The sequence below is a fragment of the Oncorhynchus keta genome, chromosome 20 (assembly GCF_023373465.1).
Source record: "Oncorhynchus keta strain PuntledgeMale-10-30-2019 chromosome 20, Oket_V2, whole genome shotgun sequence".
Taxonomy (NCBI): domain Eukaryota; kingdom Metazoa; phylum Chordata; class Actinopteri; order Salmoniformes; family Salmonidae; genus Oncorhynchus; species Oncorhynchus keta.
In genome coordinates, this window is record NC_068440.1 from 18,009,447 (window position 1) to 18,034,909 (window position 25,463).

Here is a 25,463-nt window from a genome sequence, read left to right on the forward strand (position 1 = left end):
CACTGGGGTGGCTAGCAACACCTCTCCTTCTGAGAGACAAACAGCTGAATGTGCTTATGGACAGCCTTGCTCTGTTAACATTCAAAACAAACATTTTTACAGCCTGGCTATCAACCCGTTGAGCTAGGTTTACCAGTAGTCCTACATCTAAACCAATATCCAACTGCAAAGCCAAAATCTTTGCAACGTTTGAATTGTTCTCTTAAAACATTTATTTTTTATTTTTTAAAGCCTCCCATTGTGTGGCCTCAACCACCAGAGCTAACAGTGGTGAATTAGGACTAGATACAAGTGCTTGATGTTGTGACTACTAGTCCCATGGTCCGCTCTCCTCCTATCCACATCAATTATCACGTGTCCCAGTCGAGCTCCCTGCAGGCGATCCTGACCAGTCGGAGCTCCAGTTCAAAGGCGTCAGGTCTCTCCTGAGGGTTGAACGACAGCATCTCCCGGATCAGCTGTTTCATGCCCGCGTTCATGCTCTTCATCCTGGCCGGGATCAGCAGCTCCATCTTGGGGTTCTCCAGGAGCGCCTCCCCAAGGGGCACGATCTCCTCCCCCTGCTGCACGTAGCTTCCCAGGAGCTCCTTCTGGGTTTCCACGTCAACGAACGTGATCCGCTCCACCATGGCCCAGATGATGATACCCAGGGCAAAGATGTCTGCTTTAGCCGTGTAGTGGCCCTCCCACACCTCTGGAGCCATGTAGAAGTCCGTGCCGCACGCTGTGGAGAGGAAACACTTGTTGACGGAGGCTGGTTCCTCAGGGTTGAGGCCCGAAGTGGAGCAGACCTTTGACAGCCCGAAGTCTGCCACCTTCAGTGTGGGCTCGGGGGTTCCCGCAAAGGTCCTTCCCTGGGAGATGAGGATGTTGTCAGGCTTCAGATCTCGGTGGATGATCTGGTTTCGGTGCAGGAAGGCCAGGGCACTTCCTAACTGCAGCATGAAGCTGGTGTTGGTCTTGCGGCTGGGTTTACGGGACAGCAAGTAAGCGTTCATATCTCCTCCGTCACAGAAGTCCATGACGAACCACAGATAGTAGGCACAGCACGGGTCGAAGGTTATCTCTCCCTTCAGAGATGTCTCCACCAGCTGGAGATAGAACAGAAAGGCCATTAGTATTAATAGTACATCATATAGTAATTCAGCAGACAGCCAGACAATCCAAAACAGACACTGTATATACAGGCATTCAGTATGTGCCCATGCAGGAATTTTGCCCAAACCCGTGGGGTTGCCAGCACCATGCTCTAACCAATGACTGTAATGCTCTGTATTCTGGAACACTTGGCTCGCTTCAGAAAATGTCACCAATAAGATGAACGCTGAACTGACTGCTGAACAGATCAAAAAGAAATTGTTCAAAAAGGCTGCTGGGAGCAAGCCGACGGGCTCTCTGTGTCAATTCCCATCACGTTTCAGAGGAAATGCTAACTGGAGGAAAATTACTATGAAAACAGAACAAAATGCTATTTCTAGCAGCGGTACCTACCTGACAGGGAAACAGGGAAATTGATTATGTAATCTAAAACACAGTGGCAGTCCTGATTATTGATAAGCCAAGAAAAACACTTCTATTAAATTCCTTGAGGGGGGGGGGGATTTAACAAACAAGCAAAAAACTGCCTTGTCTCGTGCCATTGGCTTTGAATTCACAGCGTGACTGCCAGCCTCCTCTGTGAGCCGTCAAATGGAGGGGTGTGTGTGTTGTCGTTTTTTCTGTCTCGCTGGCTCCTTGTGTTTTTTTTTTTTTAATCTAAACTCATTGTGACTCCTCTGATCTTAGAAAGACTTCTGCTGTTGGGAACTGGGTTAATCAAGCACACGTCTCCTTTTGACAGCTGACCAGATCTTAAAACCGATCCTCTCCCATAGAAAATGTGCTGCAGGTTTTTGACATGCACACACCAGCAGCACAACTATTTGGGTTTTGAATTACAGACGAATCAAATGCCTGACAATCTTTATGGTACAAAACAACACATTGTCAGTCCTGCCACTTAGGGAAAACCAGTCTGTACACAAAATTGGTCAGTGAGCCAAGCCATCCGTAACTTAATAGATTTAAATAATTCACCATCATTGCCAGTCAGATAATACAGTCCCTGGCCTCTGATCTATTATAATGATGGTTCCTCCCCCACATGGTAATCCTGTCCCATTATCAAAATGTTCTCCCTCTATAAGCAGCAGTAGAACAAGAAAAGAAGACTCGTTCGGAACAAAGGATTCTGGGAAAGCGGCCAAGCCCAACATGCTGCAGTGTTTAACAAGCTCGTAGAGCGGGTCGGACAATGTATGTGAGTGTGACAATGGCCCACGTGCCGCTGAGAGGCTACAATCAGTTGTTGCCAGGCCCTTTAAACCCTCAGTAAGCCAAGAGGGAGGAACATGTTGTTGGTAACAGACTAGACAGGTTGACTGGGGAGAGGAGTCCCTTTAAAACACAGTGCTCAATGAGGACATGAGATACCCCCTTAAAAACCAGTGTTCAAGGCACCACCTGACAACACAGAGCCACAAGGATGACTAGCTAAACAGAACAGTCTTCTGAGCTAACTAGTCACAGTATGAACACTCTGTAGAGGCATGCAACAGGCTGAATGAGAGGCCAAAACACTGGAAGCAACAATAATAATAATAATAAGCCATTTAGCAGACGCTTTTATCCAAAGCGACTTACAGTCATGTGTGCATACATTCTACGTATGGGTGGTCCCGGGAATCGAACCCACTACCCTGGCGTTACAAGCGCCATGCTCTACCAACTGAGCTACAGAAGGACCACACTAGCTAACGCCTTGAATTACTAGCAAACCCTGGACTACCCATTTCGGTCACCTCTGTGTCCGTCGGTACAGCAGTGTACTCTGCCACTTGTGGCTGGCAACAATATGTAGAACAGCCAGAAGGGAAAACAATCCAACACTCCCTTTATCAAGTAGCGTGACTGTGCTCAATGTCCCATACATCATCCTATAGCCAACATTGGGATCTACGGAGTGTGTGCATCGGTCCTGTCTTGTTCTACATAATTCAATCGTTATGGTATGTTTGTTACATTAAGTTGTGTTATGGTAAATGTATTTAGGCTATCCTGGTGTTGTGTTTTCTACCACTTCTATAATTGCCCTTTGGTGAATTGAGTTTAGGAATTCAAAAAGAAGCTTCTCCACTAACATTCTACCCATCAACATAAACAGATTCCTTCACCTCTGCTCTGACCACATCCTCTTCAGCTGCCAAGTTGCTTCTCAGCATATGCGAGACAGAACCTTGAGGTTGAATGGTAAGTTCCGCCCTGCCAGCACAGATCCATGTGTGAGGTTCTTCTGTGGCTGTGGTCTTTCAACAGATATGCTCAAGATGTGATTCCTCTGGTCTGAATTTGTACTCTTCCATGTGCTTACAATGCATTTGAACTAGGGCCTAACCTTACTCATAAATATCTGATATGTTAAGTAGGCTACATAAAGTTCGATATTTGGTGGGGGGATTCAAAAACTAGGCCCATCCTTAAAACCGACACATAAACCCACTTGTAGGCTTGGGGGTATCCAGATTCTCATACTTACATTGTGCCATACCGGGATATCCAAGGCTCTTCATCCAGGTGGGGCATTCTCTGCTGTTACCAAGCGAAGCCTGATTTTCGAGCAAGCTAACCACTTAACTAGCAACTAAATTAGCAAACAAAACTCACAACTGCAGAGCATTTTAGCACATTTTAGACAGTTAAGATATCTAGCAGATAAACAGTTGTGAATACCATACTGCAACTAAATCACCTGACCCGTGCTGAACAACAGTGAGTGACTCACAAGGCTCCAGTCTCTCATCTTTATGTGCTTGTAAACAAACACCACATGACTGGGGACTACCGGTAAGTTTCATAATGGAAAAGTATGTGACAGGTGACATATTGCACAAGTTGATGCAGGCATTTTCTTAAAAAGTACCAACAAATATTCAAACGTACTTCAACTTCAAAAAAATAGTTTGAGGTATAAAAACATTTATTTTAGCCCGTGGCTATTTCAAAATACTCCAGTATACTAGATACCGCCCAAGCCTACCCTCCTGGAGCCTATTTGAAGACATCATATATAACCCTCTCCTGTCCGCTAGAAGAGTCCTTTCATATGAACAACCCTGTCACATTGACAAAGGGAAACCTGAACCATAGTAGCCCTCCCATCTCCCCCAGTTGTTTTTGCCTCCTCCACTTTCTATACATTTGATGCAATACATTGCTTTTACTACAGTTCTAATGTATTACATTTTAATTATTTACTCATCTATTGTTTGTACTCATTGTGAATCCCTGTGCTTCATGTGTAAAAGGTGGTATCTGTACATTTTGTTTTAAGTCTATTATCAATACATTCAGGTATAGCAGGGAGCTGGATCTGTGGTTCATCCTCTGGACAGGTCTATCTGCATTTTACTACAGCAAGCCTGTTATTTATAAATCTTTCTAGCTATCCATCCATATAAAATGTATTACCTCTAGGTACAGTGGGGAGCTGGACCCGTGGCTCATCCTCTGAGCCAGGTCATCTCTCTGCAGGACACACTCCTCCAGGTGGATGACGTTGGGGTGCTGGCTCTGGATACTGCTCAGGGCCCAGAATTCCCTGAGGGCCAGCTCTACATTCTCTGGGCTGTGGCAGCGGATCTTCTTCACGGCCATCCGGGCCCCGGTGCGTTTCACCAGCGCCTCGTACACCACGCCGTAGCTGCCACGTCCTACCTCCTGGATCAGCTCATACTTCGGCTGGCTGCTCACCATCCTCTTCCTCACTGTGTGTGGGGGGGGTTAATGGGGTACCACTGATTGTTGTTTGTGAGCTAGGTGGTCAGCAGAACAAACTGAGAATGTAACCTTGATGACCCTCAGTTACTGAATAATATCCCAACAAGGTGAGTTTATCCGTCATACTAAATTAAGAAAAACATATCTGTGAGTTGACATGACAGCCCCCTGCTCCTGACCACATCAAAACCCAGCTATAGGCCTAGTCTAGATGTAGTCTGATTAGTTTTATCTCAGGAAAATGAACTAGCCAAGTGACACACTGTCAGATGGATGACAAAAATGTTGTTTAACAGTGTTTAAGTTTTAGCAAGTAAAATTAGGACAGTTGGCTTTCTATCCGCAAGATAGCACTTGATCATGACTCCCAGTCCATTAAGTTACACATAAGAGTCATTGAAGGAAGGCGTATTCTGTACTGGGGAGTTTTGTTAAGAGAGCTAACACTCGGAAGCATAAAGACGTTATCTTCCATATCAGCAAGAAATCATACTTATTACAACAGTTCTCATTGATACCCGGCCATAGAGGGCTAGGGTGCCCACCCGGCCATAGAGGGCTAGGGTGCCCACCCGGCCATAGAGGGCTAGGGTGCCCACCCGGCCATAGAGGGCTAGGGTGCCCACCCGGCCATAGAGGGCTAGGGTGCCCACCCGGCCATAGAGGGCTAGGGTGCCCACCCGGCCATAGAGGGCTAGGGTGCCCACCCGGCCATAGAGGGCTAGGGTGCCCACCCGGCCATAGAGGGTTAGGGTGCCCACCCGGCCATAGAGGGTTAGGGTGCCCACCCGGCCATAGAGGGTTAGGGTGCCCACCCGGCCATAGAGGGTTAGGGTGCCCACCCGGCCAGAGGGTTAGGGTGCCCACCCGGCCAGAGGGTTAGGGTGCCCACCCGGCCAGAGGGTTAGGGTGCCCACCCGGCCAGAGGGTTAGGGTGCCCACCCGGCCAGAGGGTTAGGGTGCCCACCCGGCCATAGAGGGTTAGGGTGCCCACCCGGCCATAGAGGGTTAGGGTGCCCACCCGGCCATAGAGGGTTAGGGTGCCCACCCGGCCATAGAGGGTTAGGGTGCCCACCCGGCCATAGAGGGTTAGGGTGCCCACCCGGCCATAGAGGGTTAGGGTGCCCACCCGGCCAGAGGGTTAGGGTGCCCACCCGGCCATAGAGGGTTAGGGTGCCCACCCGGCCATAGAGGGTTAGGGTGCCCACCCGGCCAGAGGGTTAGGGTGCCCACCCGGCCATAGAGGGTTAGGGTGCCCACCCGGCCATAGAGGGTTAGGGTGCCCACCCGGCCATAGAGGGTTAGGGTGCCCACCCGGCCATAGAGGGTTAGGGTGACAATTAGCTATCTAGCATGCCCAGAACACCTGTGTGTAACAAAAGGCGGCCACAAGAAACGTTTGATCACTGAAAAATACTGTTGATGATAAACCCAGTTAAAACAGTGTACAGTAAATGTATATTTTGCATTTGTGAAATTATTTGATGTGATACTAAAAATAACAAGCTTTATGTTTCTATACTGAACAAAAACACCAATTCAACAATTTCAAAGATTTTACTGAGTCATAATTCACAATTCATAAGGAAATATGTTCATTAGGCCATAAATCTATAGATTTCGCATCACTGGACAGGGATGCAACCATGGGGAGCCCGGCTAAACCAATCAGAATGAGTGTTTCCCTCACAAAAGGCTTCATTACAGACAGTAATACTCCTCTAAAACAACATTGGAGGCAGCTCATGGTAGAGAAATTAACATTACATTCTCTGGCAACAGCTCTTGCGGACATTCTTGCAGTCAGCATGCCAATTGCACACTCCCTAAACTTGAGACATCTGTGACATTGTGTTGTGTGACAAAACTGCACATTTTAAAGTGGCCTATTGCTGTCCCCAGCACAAGGTGCATCTGTGTAATGACCATGCTGTGTAATCAGCTTCTTGTTATGCCACACCTGTCAGGTGAAAGTCAGGTCAAAGGATACATGCTCACTCACAGGAATGTAAACAAATTTGTGCACCAAATTTGAGCTTAAGCTTTTTGTTTATATTGTACATTTCTGGGATATTTTATTTAAAACTCATGAAACATCGGACCAACACTTTACATGTTGCGTTTATATTTTTGTTCAGTGTTGAACCGTATCGCAATTTAGGAATCAATTCACGTTTAGATTGAGTTTTTGGCTGCCTGAGCCAGTCTACCTCTGACGATATCACATAAAGTCCTTGGACCTTAACGAGTAATGGTAGGCTCCAAAAGATTACCTATTAGACTACCCGCAAGAGAGCAAATGTGGAAATGTGAACACCTCAGAGGCCAAAGCATGCGACATGTAAACAAATCAACATTTCCCCCTCACAGATTTGACCTGTTATTTGCGCACTAAACGCATTGCTGACAGCTACAGCATTTGAGGGGAAAGTTAAAGTTAGCTATGCCATTTCCTGACATGTCAGCCTACTGCCCAAATATGCAAGAATGAATAAACATTATCAAAGAGTAAGTTCAGTGTAATTAGCTAAACTCTAGAATTAGCTTGCTAGCTAAACACGGAAGCGAAACTGTTTTTAGTTAACGTTAGCTAGCTAGCAAGCAAAGGAAGAAACTGCTGGCTAAAAATACATGAATAGTTTGTTAGAATCATAACTACCGTTAGCTAGCTATATACATGTAAATGATATATTACTATGTTGCCACAGGGGAATGTAGACAAGTTAGCTAGCTAGTTCAGTACCTTATGTCAGGGTTTCCCCAAACTCGGTCCTGGGTCCCCCGCCCGCTAGCTGCAGGTTTTTGCCCTGGCGTTACATTAAATAAATCAAAGCCTGGTGATTTTTTGTTGTTAACTAGGCAAGTCAGTTAAGAAAACAAATTATTATTTACAATGACGGCCTGATGAGTTTGTTATTTTGAATCAGATTGGGCAAAAACCTAAACGTGAACCCGGGGGATGACCCGGTCTTACGTAAAGTAAACTACCTAACTAGTTAGCTCGACACCTTTATTGTCCTTCTGCGCCAGCTTGTTCTGGCTCCGCACAATTCGGCTAGCTAACGTAACGCAGTCCCACACACCTGCGCACACGACCAAGCACCATGTCGCACGGGCAGACAAAAGAGCTGGCTTCTTCTGAAGACGAGGAAAGGAAACAAAGTAGCTAACTATAACTCTAGCAAGCTACACATTTACCTGTTTTCGTCTTCCCTCAACGATTCATTTGTTGTTGACTTTCTCTGGCAGACAAAACAAGGTCCGTGATGAGAGATCGCAAACCTGCAGCTCAAGTACCCCGTCAACAGCGCGCGCCCGCTTGCTCGCTCCCAAAACAACACAGCCAGGGTGCTCTACAGCAGCAGCCGTGGGAAATACTGCCCCCTTCCTTTCACTTTTTTTGTTGAGCCTTTTGTGCAAGCTTCCAGCTAGCTGAAAGGGGAAATAAGTGTTCCCCCGTTCATTGCATAGCTTTAAATTAGTGGAGGCTGCTGAGGGGAGGACGGCTTATAATAATGACTGGAACAGAGCGCATGGAATGGATAAAAAAAAATGAAACCATGTGTTTGATGTATTTGATACCATTCCACTGATTCCGCTCCAACCGTTACCACGAGCCCGTCTTCCCCAATTAAGGTGCCACCAACTTCCTGTGTCAGACCATGCCCATGGATTCTTGCCCTTGCAACTCCCTCCCATATTCTACCGAAAAGCTTAATTACACCAGTAAAATGAGGATTAGGGTTAGGGTAGGGTTTGGCCGGGGTAGGCCTTCATTGTAAAATAATAATTTGTTCTTAACTGACTTGCCTAGTTTAAAAAATGTTTAAGTAAAATCATTTTAATATTTATTGAAACATTTTGAATACAAATCTATGGCAATAACTTAATTCTTAAGGTATCGTGACATTTAATGTTTGTAAAATTTTATTGTTTTTCCCGGAAACCCCGCTGAATGCCACATTTAGTTTGCGCCAAAGTGATACCATGCAGGATGTAAGATTATATTTGACACAACACAGGCGACTAAGTCAATGATCTTGAATGAAATGACACACTGAAAGAGACCTTTATCTCAACCATAATTTTATACAGTAGGCAGTATCAATAAGAACTAGATTATGAATTATATCTTAATCAAAACGGTTTGCAGAACATGTAACTCCCCTATCACAGTACCTGTTTGGAACATGCTCTTAAAAGGGACAGCACCATACTGGAAGAGACGAGCACAATGTCGCAACAAAGTATTCATAAATCGGTTATTATAAACATTGTCTCTTGAAAAGTTGTTTTGTTACTTGGTAAAACAACTTTAAAGTCTCTAGGCACTAGACTACCAACCCATTCATCAATTATAGGCCCAACAATGCATCACATGTTCAGTGTGTCAGAAACTGCTGCCTAAGTTAAAGAATAACAAAAAGATGATGTGACATAGGGCTAAAAAGAGACCCACCACTGTGTATCATATTGATATATTTTTATTAACAGGCTAGTCAATGATGCATGTGTTAACACTACTATGTCTGGTTCGCAACTCAGTTTGTAATACAGCTTGATACATGATTTGTCAAAGTGAGCTATAGGCCTACTATACCACATACTGTGGTTGGTGATAACAGTCAACATAGCTACATTCTTTGGTCTAATAAACTGCAGAGCAGAGAAATCAAGTAACACACAATATGAGGCCTATAGTTTGTTTTGTGCATCATACAGTGCTTTCAGGAAGTATTCATACCCATTGTCTTATTCACATTTTGAGTTAAAGCCTGAATTCAAAATTGCTTAAATATATTTTTTTAATCTCACCCATCTACACACAATACCGCATAATGACAAAGTGAAAACATGGTTTTAGAATTTCTTTGCACATTTATCAATTACAGCTGTGAATCTTTCTGGTTAAGTCTCTTAAGAGCTTTGCACTCCTGAATTGTACAATATTTGCAATTTATAATTTGGAAAATTCTTCAAGCTCTGACATATTGGTTGTTTTCATTGCTAGACAGCCATTTTCGAGTCTTGCTATAGAATTTCAAGCCGATTTAAGTCCAAACTGTAACTAAGCCACTCAGGAACATTCAATATTGTCTTGGTAAGCAATTCCAGTGTATATTTGGCCTTGTATTTTAGATTATTATCCTGCTGAAAGATACATTTTTCTCCCAGTGTCTGTTGGAAAGCAGACTGAACCAGGTATTCCTCTAGGATTATGCCTGTGCTTAGCTCTATTCCGTTTCTTTTTATCCCCCCAAAACTCCCTAGTCATTGCAGATGACAAGCATACCCATAACATGATGTAGCCACCACCATGCTTAAAAATATTAAGAGTGGGACACAGTGATGTGTTGGATTGCCCCAAAACAAAATGCTTTGTATTCAGGACTAAAAGTGTATTTCTTTGCCACATTCTTTGCAGTTTTACTTTAGTGCCTTAATGCAAACAGGATGCATGTTTTGGAATATTTTTATTCTGTACAGGCTTCCTTATTTTCACTCTGTCATTTAGGTTAGTATTGGGGAGTAACCACAATGTTGTTGATCCATCCTCAGTTTTCTCCTATCATAGCCATTAAACCGTGTAACTGTTTTAAAGTCACCATTGGCCTCATGGTGAAATTCCTGAGCGGTTTCCTTCCTCTCCGGAAACTTAGTTAGGAAGGACGCCTGTATCTTTGTAGTGACTGAGTGTATTGATACACCATCCAAAGTGTAATTAATAGCTTCAGCATGCTCAAAGGGATATTCAATGTCTGTTTCTTTAAAACCAATCTACCAATAGCAGCCATTCTTTGAGAGACATTAGAAAACCTTCCTGGTCATTGTGTTTGAATCTGTGTTTGAAATTCACTGTGCAATAATTGTATGTGTTGGGTACAGAGATGAGGTAGTCATTCAAAAATGATGTTAAACACTATTATTGCACACAGAGTGAGTCCTTGCAACTTGTTAAGCACATTTTTACTCCTGAACTTATTTATGATTTCCATAAGAAAGGGTTTGAATACTTATTGACTCAATACATTTCAGCTTTTGATTTCCAACATTTCTAAAAACATAATTCCACTTTGACATTATGGGGTATTTTGTGTAGGCCAGTAATGCAACATCTAAATATAATCCGCTGTAACACAAAATGCTGAAACAGTGAACGGATGTGAATACTTTCTGAAGGCACTGTGTATTACCTCTGCATTGAAGACTGACATATAGGCCTAATTGAGATAGTGACAAGAAAGAATAGATGAGGGAAAGAGGTGGGTATTCATTTTGTGAGGAATGATTCAGAATATTTTTTAACCATACTTTCAACTCATATAAGAAATAAACATATGCAAAAGCATAACTTACACAAACTCATTACAATGTATCAAAAGATCAGTGGCAGATTTGTCACAAAATTTAACAAATGTGTTTCTGACAGTAAATACTGTTTTTTCCCACAGCCTATGCTGAATATGTTTATATTTGATGCTTTAGGCCTAGTGTCACACGTCTGCAGAAACACAACAGAGATGTCAGAGGTTTATTGAGGCTGCTTGAAGTTGTTAGGGCGTTTGCCTGTCCTGGTAAGTATAGATAAGGTGATTTGTTCAAGAGGCACTGTTGTCACCTACATGCAGAGTAATATACCCCTCTTGCTTTGAGTTCAGTATTATCATGTTATACATACACAAAATAATATCAATGCAGAGAATAATTCAAGAATGTCTGTGATGTATTGGTGCAGACAATGCTTAATCACAAAAAATAAAAGCAGTAAACAATCATTCAACAGCATTTCTGTGGGAGGTAGAACACATCGCATTGCAAACTGAAACAAATAAATCATTCACATAAAAGGAAAAATTCAAAAAAATCTCACAAAATTCATGGACAATTTCATCTTGATTTTAAAAAACTCTGTCATTGTCCATTTTCAAAAACATCCTGAGGTAGACTTGTATAGATTCTTGACAAGGCATTTCTGTCTTGTTTTCATATAGTAAGAACATTGTAATATAAAAAACATGACCCACTCTAAATAAAATAAAAAGATTAAACCCATTGTCTGGACTTTACAGCCTAAATAAATTAAGGGATAAAATACTAGGCTCAAACCCATATGACTGTGTGACATCAAATGGCAAATGTCATTACCCATCAACACAAGCTCTTAAAAGGTCATAGACAAGGTCATTAATTTTCTTGAACCCCCACTCCGGCCTATTTATTCGCTCAAGGCGGCAGCGTAGCCTAGTGGTTAGAGTGTTGGACTAGTAACCGGAAGGTTGCAAGTTCAAACCCCCGAGCTGACAAGGTACAAATCTGTCGTTCTGCCCCTGAACAGGCAGTTAACCCACTGTTCCTAGGCCGTCATTGAAAATAAGAATTTGTTCTTAACTGACTTGCCTAGTTAAATAAAGGTAAAAAAAATCACTGGATAATGGTAATTTTGCCCAAAAAACCCAAGTTAGACAGGCCCACTGGGCTAAAAATGGACCGGCCAGTCCAACCCTGGTCATCAAAATGCTTTGTCTACAAAGGGGCCCATTCTGTAGTTCCTACATGGAGAGGCAAGTCTACTCTATTCTAACTACTGACTGACTACCATGCAAAGTAAACACGGGACTAAACAACATTATATTAATATTGTGACGAAGCTGTATATTTACAATAACCACTGAAAGTGGGGAGGTAGATGGTTTGGTGCTTCAGACTGGTCTTATGCCACCTCCAGAGAGAGACCAGAGAAGTAACTCAGGGTGTCTAAGGAAATATCATTATTCTCTAATACCTACGCTGTCTTACAACTTGATCACCAATTCAATCAGAAAAAGAGAGCAAAACTAGGATATAACATTAAATATAGCTAGCTGTACTACTGTAACGTCATAGCAACGTGTAAATAGTGCATTGCCCTTTTGGCTCTTTTGGCAATCAATGTTCTGCATGGGTTTTCCGGCAACCCAGCCTATAGGCTATAGGTACACACATAATACACTTTACCCCTCCTTCCAAAGTAGCTCCTCTTTAAATGGGTTTCCCTGAGTTCAACATGAGGATTTCAGAGAAACTAAACCCTAGCTACAATCATAAGGATCAATGAGTTATTAAGTATCTTTAAGAAATGCCCATACTCATACTCCATACATGATTAGTGCAGAGTATTGTTGCAATGGTTTACGCACAACATATTATGAAGTCAACTGAAAACAAAGCCCCTAAATATGACCATGAAGCTCTAAAGAGCCCACAACCAAAGCCAGTTTCAGTTTAAACAGAAATGAGCTAGAAATTGTAATACTGGATCAATTAGAGGCTTAGAGAATTAAGACAATGAATAAATAATAAATATAAAAAGAAAACAATATCTATATCCATTTAAGTGGTGTAAAGTATTCCAGTCACCTCTGTAAAAGAGGAATGAAGACTACACTTAGAACCATCTTATTCAACACTTGAGTCCCTTTATCATTTCACTCAATCATGAACATATGTCATTGAAGAAAAAACACCCATCCAAGAAAGCACATTTTTTCTAAATAGTTTCCAAGTACAATGAGACAATGATAAACAGGTAATGTATTGGGTAGGGTATGAGAACACCCCTAATATGTAGAATATGTTAGAAAGCCATGTCTACATCCAAAGTAAAAGCTATGGGACAGACAGAAAGACACAGTCTGTCATACAATCAACGCTGGTCTAGCAATTAGCCTTGAGTCAAAGCTTTGTGAAATGCATGGGAGGAGGCAACATCCAACCACCCATGAGACAAATGGCCAGGCTATGGCACTTATGACAAGCTGTATTGTACAGTCCTATCGGCATCCATGGTGTACCAACATTCATACAGCAGAAAGGGTTCAAACATTCACTTGGCCGAAGAAATGCACAATGACTTATAATACCCAATGAAGATTTCAATAAGCAGAAAGACACACTCCTTTTTGACCAAGAAACAATCTACTTCTGTATATTCACTTGGATGATTGTATTTTCTTTACCTTTTTCTAACAAAAGCTTTTGGGGAAAACACTCACGATCATCTCCAGTAAAATCCACGTAGGCTAGCTCTGATTTAGCTGCAGCAGGGGAAATAAAATAATCAGTGCACATAGGTACAGTGGTAAAAACTGACAATACAAGGCTTATTGCAGTTTGTAAACACAGTGAGTTTTGATTGTTTCAGTGTGAAGCTAAGACACTTCATTATCTAATGCAGAACGAATACCTTCATAGACAAAAAAAAGGAATTACTAAAAGTATTTGAGTTGCAAAGAAGGTGGATAGATGTGTCTCTCTGTGCATTAAAACACAGAGCTAACTCTCAATTTCAACTATCGCATCAATAAAAAAACAATTTTCTTGCTGTTCGTTCGATAAATAAAGACAGCCTGATGTAGTTCCAACAGCAGCATTACAATGAAACCTTGTGATTGGCTGAATCCTTGAATGGATCAATCAGAGCTCTCCCTGGGGAGTAAGGGGGCGTGGCCCTGCTCCTCTTTCTCATCCCTCAATGATGATGCTATTCCCTGAGAGCCAGGGGAGGACTGCTGTGCTTTGATTGGACAGTTGGCCACCATGTGGCTGATGCTCTGGCAGCAATGGCACTTCTTGGGCTGAGGAGGTAGCTGGCATTCTTTGGCATGGTGGTCAGGTCCTCCACAGTTGTAGCATCTAGAACACAATGGGAGAAGGGGACTCGCACTAATACAATGATTTCAGACAGTTAACACCTTCTTCCACCAGAGTGCAGTGTTCTCCCACATATAGTTTCAGATTCTTGAATTTCCTCAGATCTCATCTATGATAAGATTAAGTAAATCTTGAGAACGTATCAGCATTATTAGTATGACTGCCTCTTATGTATGCACAGTTTATTTACTGCATACTTGTGTATGAAAATTTTAGGAGGTGTATAGTGAATTAAAACCAATGCCTCAACACATACATTTCACACAATCTCAAATCAGTAGATGTGAGTATAATAACAATGGGGAATTTTGTGATTGCATTAACTCCAACGCAGATGGAGCATCAGAGCCTCCCCAAGCTTACTACCACTTCCCTCCTTCTTCTGTCCTCTGCCCTTTGCATCCCAACCCCCTACCATACACATACACACACCCTCTCCTCTTCTAGGATGCCGTTGATTATTGATCAGTGTGGGCACCAGGGTGGGAGAGGAGAGCAGAGGGGGCTCTTTGTTTCAATACTGCACCCTGACCTCTAACCCCTGACCCCTAGCCTTTTCTCTCTGGATCTGCCTTTCCCCCACCTAATTTACACAACACACCCCACTGTTGCCATGGCTGCCATGACCTATGACCTCTCTCAGGGTACCTACATCTGGTATCAATTAAATGGATCCTTTTCCCTTTTCTGCATCCCCTATTCCCACTTTCATGTTTGGGAGTCAGTGAGTTTAAATGGATAGGATCCTTTTCCCTTTTCTGCATCCCCTACTATTCCCACTTTCATGTTTGGGAGTCAGTGAGTTTAAATGGATAGGATCCTTTTCCCTTTTCTGCATCCCCTATTCCCACTTTCATGTTTGGGAGTCAGTGAGTTTAAATGGATAGGATCCTTTTCCCTTTTCTGCATCCCCTATTCCCACTTTCATGTTTGGGAGTCAGTGAGTTTAAATGGATAGGATCCTTTTCCCTTTTTACTTCTGCATTCCACTGTTATGTTTGTGAGTCGGCGAAAGAGACAGAGACAGTGTTAAATAAACTCACATCTATGTGGTGTTTGAGGTCATAAGACTCAATAGGCTAATAAAAAGCATAGCTGGAGCACACCCAGAGAAAGTATTTTGTGTGGAGGTGGTGACTAACAGTGAATGAACTGCAAGCTATACAAATAAATAAGGAGTCGCACTGTCTATATATATATATATGGACAAAAAATTGGAACTGAGTCAAACATGTCATTTCCGTTTGTTTGATGTGTTTGATACCATTCCATTCCAGCCATTACAATGAGCTGGTCCTCCAATAGTTCCTCCCACCAGCCTCCACTGATATAAGCTATACATGGTTATTACTTACCGTCCCTACTGATAGTGACTAATAATAACTTAGGCTTTAGCCTACTAATTGAAGGAAACAGGAAATGTCGGGGCATACTGTATGATTAAACCGTTCTAGTGAGGACAAAGGTTACATTTTGCGTGACTCTTTGCCTTTTTATTGAATCCCTGCAGGCTAAATTACAGTGTATGGAGAACGCTGTTATTTATATTGCAAAAAATATGGATGCTCTTTCTACTTGGAACAGGCAGGTACACTTGACCTTACTCATGGTTTCCTCACATGTAAAGGTGGTGGAATTATTTGTCAGAATCTGTAGACACACCTCCGCCACATTTATTTTATCTCCACCCCAAACGCGTACCTCGCTGGCGTTGATGTTTCCCCCATGCTTAAATTTAAGGTCAGAATATGCGTAGAGAGAGAAATGCATAAAAAGGGAATCAAGTTGCGTTTATGCTGGCGTAACTAGGTCCTGAATTTCCACCAAAGAGGATAAATAAATCTGTTTGATGTCAGACCATTGTGGCTAAAACGGTAAACTTGGCAACTTTCATGATGATGACACCAGATATTTTCAACACCCTCAAATTATTTGTTAACAACCATGCCACAGATAAACTTGTTGTTAATATTGCAGCGATGTTCATAGTTAATACTATAAGCAGAGTGTTACAGTGTTTCCATATCATGGAATTATTTTGAGTAAGTGGGGATGTTAAGTGATGCATGGTTCGGCTATGTGCCATTTAAAGATATTGATTGAACTGTCTCACCTGTCCCCCTTGGAGCGTCGTTTCTGTTGCCCCTTAGGTGTCTTCTCACAGCCCACACACTGTGCTCCCCCTGGCCCCGTCACCGTGACAGACTCTAGGCCTTTAGACGACTTCTTGAAGGTAAACTCCACCGCCTCGCCCTCCTTCAGGCTACGGAAGCCCTCCATGTGCAGCTTGCTCTGTGTAGGGGAGAGGGAGCATGAGTGGGGTCTGTGGAATAGTTTAGAACAGCATGAGAACTGTTCTAGGTGAGGGTAGAGCGGAAGCGTTACCCTGTGAGGGAATGGGGAATGAGTAGTCAGAGTTGGAGAAAGGTTATTTGGCCAGGGAACTGTTGAGAAGATATTAAAATGGTTCTAAGCCTGTGAAGAACTGTGGAAAACAGTTCTAATGCCAGATATGATGCCCTTCCTGTGTCTACAAGGGTGCATTTGTTCCCCAGCCCAATTCCCAGCCTGGTCAGGAAGCAGAGACAAAAAGAGTTTAAATTAATTTGACTCTGCCATTGTTTGTGCATATAGCTGGTCCCCTTCACATGTTGTCTTCTGGTGTGCTTACAGCTAAGAGCTGTTCCTTAATTGGGATCCTACATGCATACATTAACGTTCTGCATAGGTTTTAATACATCAATGGAAACATCCATGCACTCTCGCACTTTCTCAGGGGCCAACCCCCAACCCTCCAGATTCCAGTCCCATTGACAGCCCTATTAAAACAACAATAACTGCTTGCTCACTACACCCTTCCCACTTCAGAATGTGTGTGTGTGTTTGTGTGTGTGTGTCTGCGTGGACAACGTTACCCCCTCCCCCAAGCTAGTCACAGCATTCCAAGCTCCAAGCTCCCCCTCCCCTTCCTCTCCACCACCACACAGAACAGCCAATAGACTCTCCAAAATAACTTTATCTGGTCAAGTCCCAGACTGACCACTGCTAAGGATGTTGGGAAAAGAAGGGAGGAGGGGAAAGGTGTGCATTCTTGGGATAGCTGCCCAAAAGGCACATAAATAATGGGTTCAAGAATGTATGTGTCCACCTTGAGAAAGACATTTCCTTGCCATTGTCAACCTTAGTCCAGGGCCTCTGGAAAAAGAAGCTTGGATTTCGTGGCCACCTAGTTCTATCGTCCTCATGTGCTTTGTCTCATGTGCAGCTGCCTGAACAGCGGTAGGTATGACACTAATTTCATACCATTGAGCTCAAGGTGAAGAATCATGCCTTGTTCAAGACCTACCAGAGACACAGAAAGTAACCCTGATCTGTTTCCCCAACCTGGTTCGTATTATTCTTTACATACATGTTTTTCAGCGGCAGGGACTGGGAGACTAGTCAGGTTTGAGGCAAAGATGGACGAAGCAAAGTACAGAGAGATCCTTGATGAAAACCTGCTCCAGAGCGCTCAGGACCTCAGACTGGGGCGAAGGTTCACCTTCCAACAGGACAACGACCCTAAGCAGACAACCAAGAAAACGCAGGAGTGGCATCACGCACGACAAGTCTCTGAATGTCTTTGAGTGGCCCAGCCAGAGCCAGGACTTCAACCCGATCGAACATCTCTGGAGAGACCTGAAAATAGCTGTGTAGCGTTGCTCCTCATCTGCAGAGAAGAATGGGAGAAACTCCCCAAATACAGGTGTGCCAAGCTTGTAGCATCATAGCCAAGAAGACTCAAGGCTGTAATCTCTGCCAAAGGTGCTTCAACAAAGTACTGAGGAAAGGGTCCGAATACTTATGTAAATGTAATATTTCCGTTTTTTTTTAAATAAATTACAAAAACATTTCTGAAACCTGTTTTTGCTTTGTCATTATTGGGTATTGTGTGTAGATTGATGAGGGAAAAATACAATTTCATCCATTTTAGAATGGCTGTAATCTAAAAAAAAAAGAAAAAAAGTCAAGGAGCCTGAATACTTTCCGAAGGCACTGTATATCTGAGACACTCTCTTTAGTATGATATGTTAAATTTCATCTGGTATATATTAATTTGTGGATGTCCATCAGCCATTTTGTATGACATGTTACGAATTACAATTCGTATGATATTTTACGAATTTGCAAAATGTACAATATATTATGATTTTCCAAAAGTACAATATTTTAAGAATTAGCTAAATGTATGATATGCTAAGAAGTCCAATTTGTTGTGGCTAACATTAGCTAGCTGGCTAACGTTAGCTGGATTAGAGGATAAGGTTAGGAGTTAGGTTAAAGGGTTAAGGATTAGGGGAAGAATTAACTAAAAGAGTTAAGGTTAGGGTTAGGGGAAGGGTTAGCTAACAGGCTGACAGGCTACTTAAAAAGTAGTAAGTAGTTGAAAAGTTGCTAATTAGCTAAAATACTAAAGTTGTCCGTGATGAAATTTCAAACACGCAACCTTTGGGTTGCTATACGTTGGGGTGTATAACCTTAAACCCTAACCTAGCTAACGTTAGCCAGCTTGCAAATGTTAGCGTTAGCCACAAAAAGTTGGAATTCATGGACGTATCATACATTTTAAGAATTCGTACGGTATTGTATGTTTTGCAAATTCATAACAATACGAATTGTATGCTGAACATCCAAAAATGAATACATAACATATCATACTAAATGGATTTTCTCGGATTTACATAAAGAATCATGCGTAATGCTCTGTTTTTGCCTTAATCAACCTTCTGCCGTCTGTAACCATACCAAAAGTAACATATTATCCTAATTTGAGTGTCCCGAATTTACATTTACTATATGACGTCTATTCTATGATACTGGGCTGGTTTACCAGATTATACTATGCTCATATATTTTTTTTAAAGCCCATCTTAAAATGTTGTGGAGCAGAATTTTATGATGATGGTGAGAGGGCTGTGATGTGGAGGGGCAGTTTATGGCCCTTGCATAGCATCAGTCTTAACCCAGACTGTGAGGTCTCTTCTGGGGGGTTTGAAGTGATAATGGTGGGAAAGGAATCCAAGTCATGATGGCCTGACAAACTTCAGCATTCCTTCCCCTTCAGGAGGTGAACGGGCCGGAACTATCCCCTGACCCCGCTGACCTCTCCTCCTTCAATCACCCCCACCCCAACTCTCCCTCCCTTGACTGCTTTCTTGTGAATGAACACAGCTCTAAAGCTCTCTCTTTCTCTCTCCGTTTCTGTCAATCTCATTCTCTCTCACACACAAATACACAATATTATCCACACACACACACTCATAACCCCCCCACCGCCACACACACACACACACACACACACACACACACACACACACACACACACACACACACACACACACACACACACACACACACACACACACACACACAACTTCCCCACCACCCACTCTTCATTCACAGATAGTACAAGATCACAGCCAGCAGGATTTCCTCTCTGTTACGTTGACAATAGCAGCCATTGTCCAGCAGTCCCTCCAGGCCTGTATGAGGGCAGAGGTGGATTAGGGGACTGGTAATGGGGGTGTTTGATAACCTTTTTATGGGTGAATCACTCATTTTTCTTCCTTTGATTAAGCAGTTTACAGGAACATGGAGCAGAGAAATTTGAGGAGAGGACTTTGGTCTTTAGCATCCAGGTTTACAGAGTGTGGAGAGCTGATGGTGGATGGCTGGGGAAGGTGGTTGGGTTGGGGCTACGGGCAGAGGGTCTGGGTGGGAGTCAGGGTATGGCTAGTCTGGGGTGGGTGGGCTGTCACATGAGATGCCAACTCCCCTGACGTTTGAAGGACTTTATAACAGGAAGCAGGGTTCGTTGGGGACCGAGAGGAATGAGCCTTGTTATCTCTGCTTCGACTAACCCCTGTCTCTCTGTCTACTCTTTTTTTTAAGTCCAATTGCCAATATTAGCACTTTCGGACCAAATCCCTATTGTCAATCAATCTCCCCTGTTTAGCATATTTTAAATGTTATGCCCAAACTCTACTTTGAAGTCCCTCAGACCTCTACCTTAACTCAGGAAGGACGGTGGAGAAGACAGCCTCGGACATGATGGTACTCATAACTCTCTCTCTACCGCACCTGCTGTCTCTAACACTGAATGATCGGCTATGAAAAGCCAACTGACATTTACTCCTGAGGTGCTGACCTGTTGCACCCTCTACAACCACTGTGATTATTATTATTTGACCCTGCTGGTCATCTATGAATGTTTGAACATCTTGGCCATGTACTGTTATAATCTCCACCTAGCACAGCCAGAAGAGGACTGGCCACCCCTTAGAGCCTGGTTCCTCTCTAGGTTTCTTCCTAGGTTCCTGCCTTTCCAGGGAGTTTTTTCCTAGCTACCATGCTTCTACATCTGCATTGCTTGCTGTTTGGGGTTTTAGTCTGGGTTTCTGCACTTTGTGACATTAGCTGATGTAAAAAGGGCCTTATAAATACATTTGATTGATTGATTCTCGGGCATGTTGATAATCTCCAGGTTAATTTGACAAAACAATCCTGGAGTCATTAGGCTGTCTTTCAGGATGCTTCGCGTTCCATTCCATTTGAAACAAACTAGATTTCCCCTCTGGTTTTACTAATTTGGTTTTACATTACTCCCAATTCCAACATTTTACATAACACTTATTCCCCAACATTTATTGTCATTCATTATCTGCCTTTGTAAAACTCTAAAAGATTGTTAGGTAAAAATGTGCCAATAGATTTTTTATATTGAACCCATCCTTTTGTATTTCAAAACCAATATTCACATTCAATTCATTTTATTTTCTGGTAGGTTTATTGAAACACCAAATACAAACAATCTATTATTATGAAAATGTTATATTTTTGTCTGTAAATGTTTCATTCATTAGCTAGTTTTAGGGCAATATGATAATCAATTTCCCTAAAGGCTACCATTACCCTGCTTGCAACACCTAATCAGAAGCCTAATCAGATGTAACAACTGATCAATTAACCAAAATCTTTTGTTCTTGGCTGGCTTATATCTTACTTTAGAGAGGTTCTTTTACATGTCACTTCTTTACAACAACATTAACTTTCTCATGCAAACTACAAAGATGATGGGCCTCTGATTCCAGTTATAGCATTGATGGCATATCATCTGAACATAAAATAAACTAAATCTTGTTTTTAGTTTTAAAGCTACATTATTTTATTTTTCATGCTTGTTTCGATTTGGTAATATTAGCTACACAATACGTTTTAACTGAGTAATAAACTAATGTAGGCCTAATAAGAGTTGTTCAGCCTGTAAGAATAACATTATAAACCACATGCACTGCTGAGAAATAGGCCTACATATTTTAATTTCTAAAACGTGAATCAGCTGACAATTTCAAGACAATGTTGTCAAATGTTTAAAAGAGATTTTTTAAATCCTATTGCCTCTTGCCCAAGCTATGAAAACATACAAGCTATAAATTCGTTTTGTATGAGTGCAGCAAAGTGGTTTTCAAGCACTATAAACAATGAGTGATAGGCCTATATAATTGCATGATCGATAAATTCAAATGCCTAAAAACGCTAAACCAAGGCAGGTAAATAATAATGACCTACCTTAACGAAAACATCACAAAAGTGGGATATTTACATTGTTGATAAATAAGACATGCACTCGCACAAAAACGCGCCAATAGAACCATTCGGACCTGTTTGGAGCTCGAGACAGGCCTTGACAAACATCAACACCACACTCTTCGAGTCCTAGTCCCACAGCAGACCTCACCTGATGAACGAATACATCGACAGTCTCCTCGAGCGGTGTCCCATCTCGGTTGGTCATCGACAGGAACCCGAAACCCATCCGGACGTTGAACCATTTACACACGCCGCTGCCACGAGACGAACCCAGATCCTCCTCTGAGCCCGTGGCTTCCTCCTCTTCCGTCTTTGCACAGCCCCCTTTCGAGATAAAATAATGTCACTCAGTCAGTTTAGAAAATATAGATGTTTGAAATATGGCATGTCTTGTCAACAATTGTGACAGGAAAACGAGTTGGGGAGGCTCTTACTCGGATGTTTTTCAGCGTCAGTTCTTTGGTTCGACATGAAAAAGGCATTTAATGGGTTGCGTAATGGTAAAGAACTCGAGAGCAGCGCAGCAAGCTTGGAACACATGGGTGTAAACAATGTTGCTATTCGAAACAATGTCGATATATTATCCATAGGAATACACTTTTTTTAAACTAAGATATTAAACGGACTCTTTTTCAAGTTGTTTTGAAATGGAAACAATACGCTAATGGTGATAATAATAATAGGTCTAAGCATACTAGCCTAATTATATATAAAAATACGATAATAATGATGCATTCTTATAAATAATAATATGCGTAATAAATATAAGCTAATCGAAATAATAACGTCAAATGAATCATTTGAATGAATGTACACGTTTTGAATGTATCTACCATTACAATAGTATAGCTTCTAACGTGTTGATTTACACTATACATGCCTAAATAATTCCCAAGCACGTAAGAGATTGACTCTGATAATGTAGCCTAATAAAAGTTTGCATTTTCTTCCCATGGGGAGCAACGAAAACCGATAACACAATATTTTTGAATAGTTGAAGAAAAAAATATAGAAAATATTAAACTTGAAGATTCAGTTACCAATGAAAAGTATAAAGCAAAATGCATCACCTATAGTCATAATTTATCCCAAAATGTCAACGCAGCACTGAAAACCATTCTTCCATGAAAATAGATTGTAGGTCCCAAATCGAAGAATAAATCATTACAACAACATTCTCAGGCAAACGTGTGCTGTTGCTTTCGGAAAACGTTCCTAATCTAAACACTAATGACCGATCTACCTGTAAACTGCTGTTCAGAAAAAGAGACCATCCCTTTCCCGGGTATATTTTAATCCAGGGTTACCGTGTCCTCCTCTCCCCAATCCCCCTGCCCTGCCCTGTCCACCTTCAACCCTCCTTCACTCTACACAATACCACTTTCCCGAATACAGTTTAACAAAGGCGCAGAAGAGGAACATAACAGAAATGGAAACAAACAAAGAGTGTTGGAGATACTTTCGCCCTGACAACCGGTGGTGTAAAACTGCTGGGAATCATTTCTCAAAAGAATCCCCAAATCTGAAAGACAATACAAGGAAACCCAACCCGCCCTCTTTTTGTCTCTTCTCATAAAGAGATCTTTCCATCGAATCCCCTCAAAGATCTTCAAAGAACCTGTGGAACCATTGCATGTACCTTCTGCCATGGTTTGGGGGGTTCCTGGCCCTCCTACAACTCCAGAAGAATCAGGCAATAAACTCTGGTTGAATCGTCAACATCCGTGCACGTTTTTCGGTAATCCCTCTTTGGAAAATAGTGTATTTTCCTTCTCCTGGTCTCTTGCACAATATGGAAGGGAGCCCACTCTGACCCTCCTATACCTCTAATATTAACCCCCACCTTTTCGATCCAGGCCACCACGTGATGCTCAATTGCAATCTTCTGGCTGATAAATTAGACATTCCACGGTGATAGGGCCCAAATTCGCCGAGCGACCAATCAGCGGCGAAGACCACCTAGATGTTAGCAGCGGGGCCTTGGGGGACTCACACCCCGTGCGACCCCCTCCACTTCCGGGACAGGAGAGAGCCACAACCCCCACAGTGCCTGGAGCATTTGAATATGCGGATAATGAGTCACTCAGGTGCATGGTTTCACGGAAACCATTCAAATTAAACCTTGCCCTTCCACATTCCACACCATCAAAAACCAAGGACATCTAAATCCAGCTGTTCTGTGTCTGTTTGTTGCATTCACACATGAATACACTAAAAAAGTCACATTAAAATAATCTATAAACCAAAGAATAGGTTAATATCAGGAAAATACATGTAGCAGTGAGCAGGAAAAAATAGAAGATCTTATCTAAAGTAGCTGATCTTGTAGAAATATCCAGGATAGGCAGGCTACATGCATTCCCCTTTGTCATTTCGTTTGAAACAATTTTGAGCTAACATATTTTGATACTGTCATACGTGTTTAGGATTTACTATCGACTACACGCTGTAAACAAAGGAAATAAATAAACACCTATCGGTTGAGATACTAGTTCCACACAACCCTCCCGTGAATGTTGCTCTTATAATTCACCATAACTTGCTTGTTATTCGTGTTGGGGGTGCACGGTCTGTGAAAGACGGTGAAATAGGTTTCCATCGAATTCCCTCAGAATCGCTGACGGATACAGATAATGAATATGCACGTCAACAGAGGGGTTGTGTTGCCTTGTGTGAGAGGGGGAGGGCCTGTTCTCATAGGCTACAAGGCTATGGCACATTATTACTGGTGCGTTGTTATAACTTTGTAGTGCCCTCTCAATATTGGTAAGTTTAAAGTTCTGTAGCTCAGTTGGTAGAGCATGGCGCTTGTAACGCCAGGGTAGTGGGTTCGATTCCCGGGACCACCCATACGTAGAATATATGCACACATGACTGTAAGTCGCTTTGGATAAAAGCGTCCGCTAAATGGCATATATTATTATTATATTATATTATAAAACCAGATAGAATAACCTTGAAAGGAATCCAAAAAGTTGAGTGAAGTGTCACTTCTACAAATCTGACTATTTCTCACCATCTCAATTGCGATAGGGAGGATGAAAAGACAATCTAGAAAAATAAGACGTTTACAGGCTACCAATGCTATCCCAATCAATGAGACAATTCCCCCTGGTAGACACTGCAGACTAAACGTGAGGTAACAATAGGATAAAAGGCCGGGGAACAGAACAAGTAATCAGGTGTAAAACACACCAAGTCACACACACACAAAATAGTCCTACTTCATAGTGCCCATATATTAGGCATATATTTCAGGTTAACAAAGGAATAAAATGGTCAACTCACCACAATTGGGATCTTTTGGACACATTTTAGAAAGTAATTCT

At 42.2% G+C, this 25,463-nt stretch overlaps 2 protein-coding genes across 3 annotated transcripts in view; both read right to left on the bottom strand.

The window, feature by feature from the left end:
* Positions 1 to 210: 210 nt before the first annotated feature.
* Positions 211 to 8,213, bottom strand: LOC118399490 (serine/threonine-protein kinase pdik1l). Of its 2 annotated transcripts, none has more exons than XM_035795611.2 (3): positions 8,014 to 8,213; positions 4,507 to 4,802; positions 211 to 1,091 (listed from the first exon to the last, which is right to left on the bottom strand). In XM_035795611.2, exons 2-3 carry the CDS (start codon positions 4,789 to 4,791, stop codon positions 351 to 353), a joined length of 1,026 nt encoding a protein of 341 aa, XP_035651504.1. In that variant the 5' UTR covers positions 4,792 to 4,802; positions 8,014 to 8,213; the 3' UTR covers positions 211 to 350. The 2 variants fall into 2 exon arrangements, with proteins under 2 accessions (XP_035651504.1, XP_035651506.1); XM_035795613.2 differs by lacking the exon at positions 8,014 to 8,213 and adding an exon at positions 7,559 to 7,779.
* A 1,101-nt stretch (positions 8,214 to 9,314) lies between these two features.
* The window catches only part of LOC118398966 (protein lin-28 homolog A-like), a 16,673-nt gene continuing 524 nt past the window's right edge, over positions 9,315 to 25,463 (bottom strand). The window contains exons 2-4 of the mRNA XM_052471854.1: positions 22,283 to 22,458; positions 16,619 to 16,797; positions 9,315 to 14,487 (exon numbers count right to left, since the gene is read on the bottom strand). Coding sequence (XP_052327814.1) covers positions 14,265 to 14,487; positions 16,619 to 16,797; positions 22,283 to 22,458 — 578 coding nt within the window. The 3' untranslated portion in view covers positions 9,315 to 14,264. The remainder of the gene's footprint in view (positions 14,488 to 16,618; positions 16,798 to 22,282; positions 22,459 to 25,463) is intronic.

Excerpts from the sequence above, each read along its gene's own strand:
- LOC118399490 (XM_035795611.2), bottom strand. The coding sequence starts at position 4,791 with ATGGTGAGCAGCCAGCCGAAGTATGAGCTGATCCAGGAGGTAGGACGT. Across the intron at positions 1,092-4,506 it reads GCTCCCCACTGTACCTAGAG|CTGGTGGAGACATCTCTGAA; the intron begins GTAATACATTTT and ends TTCTATCTCCAG.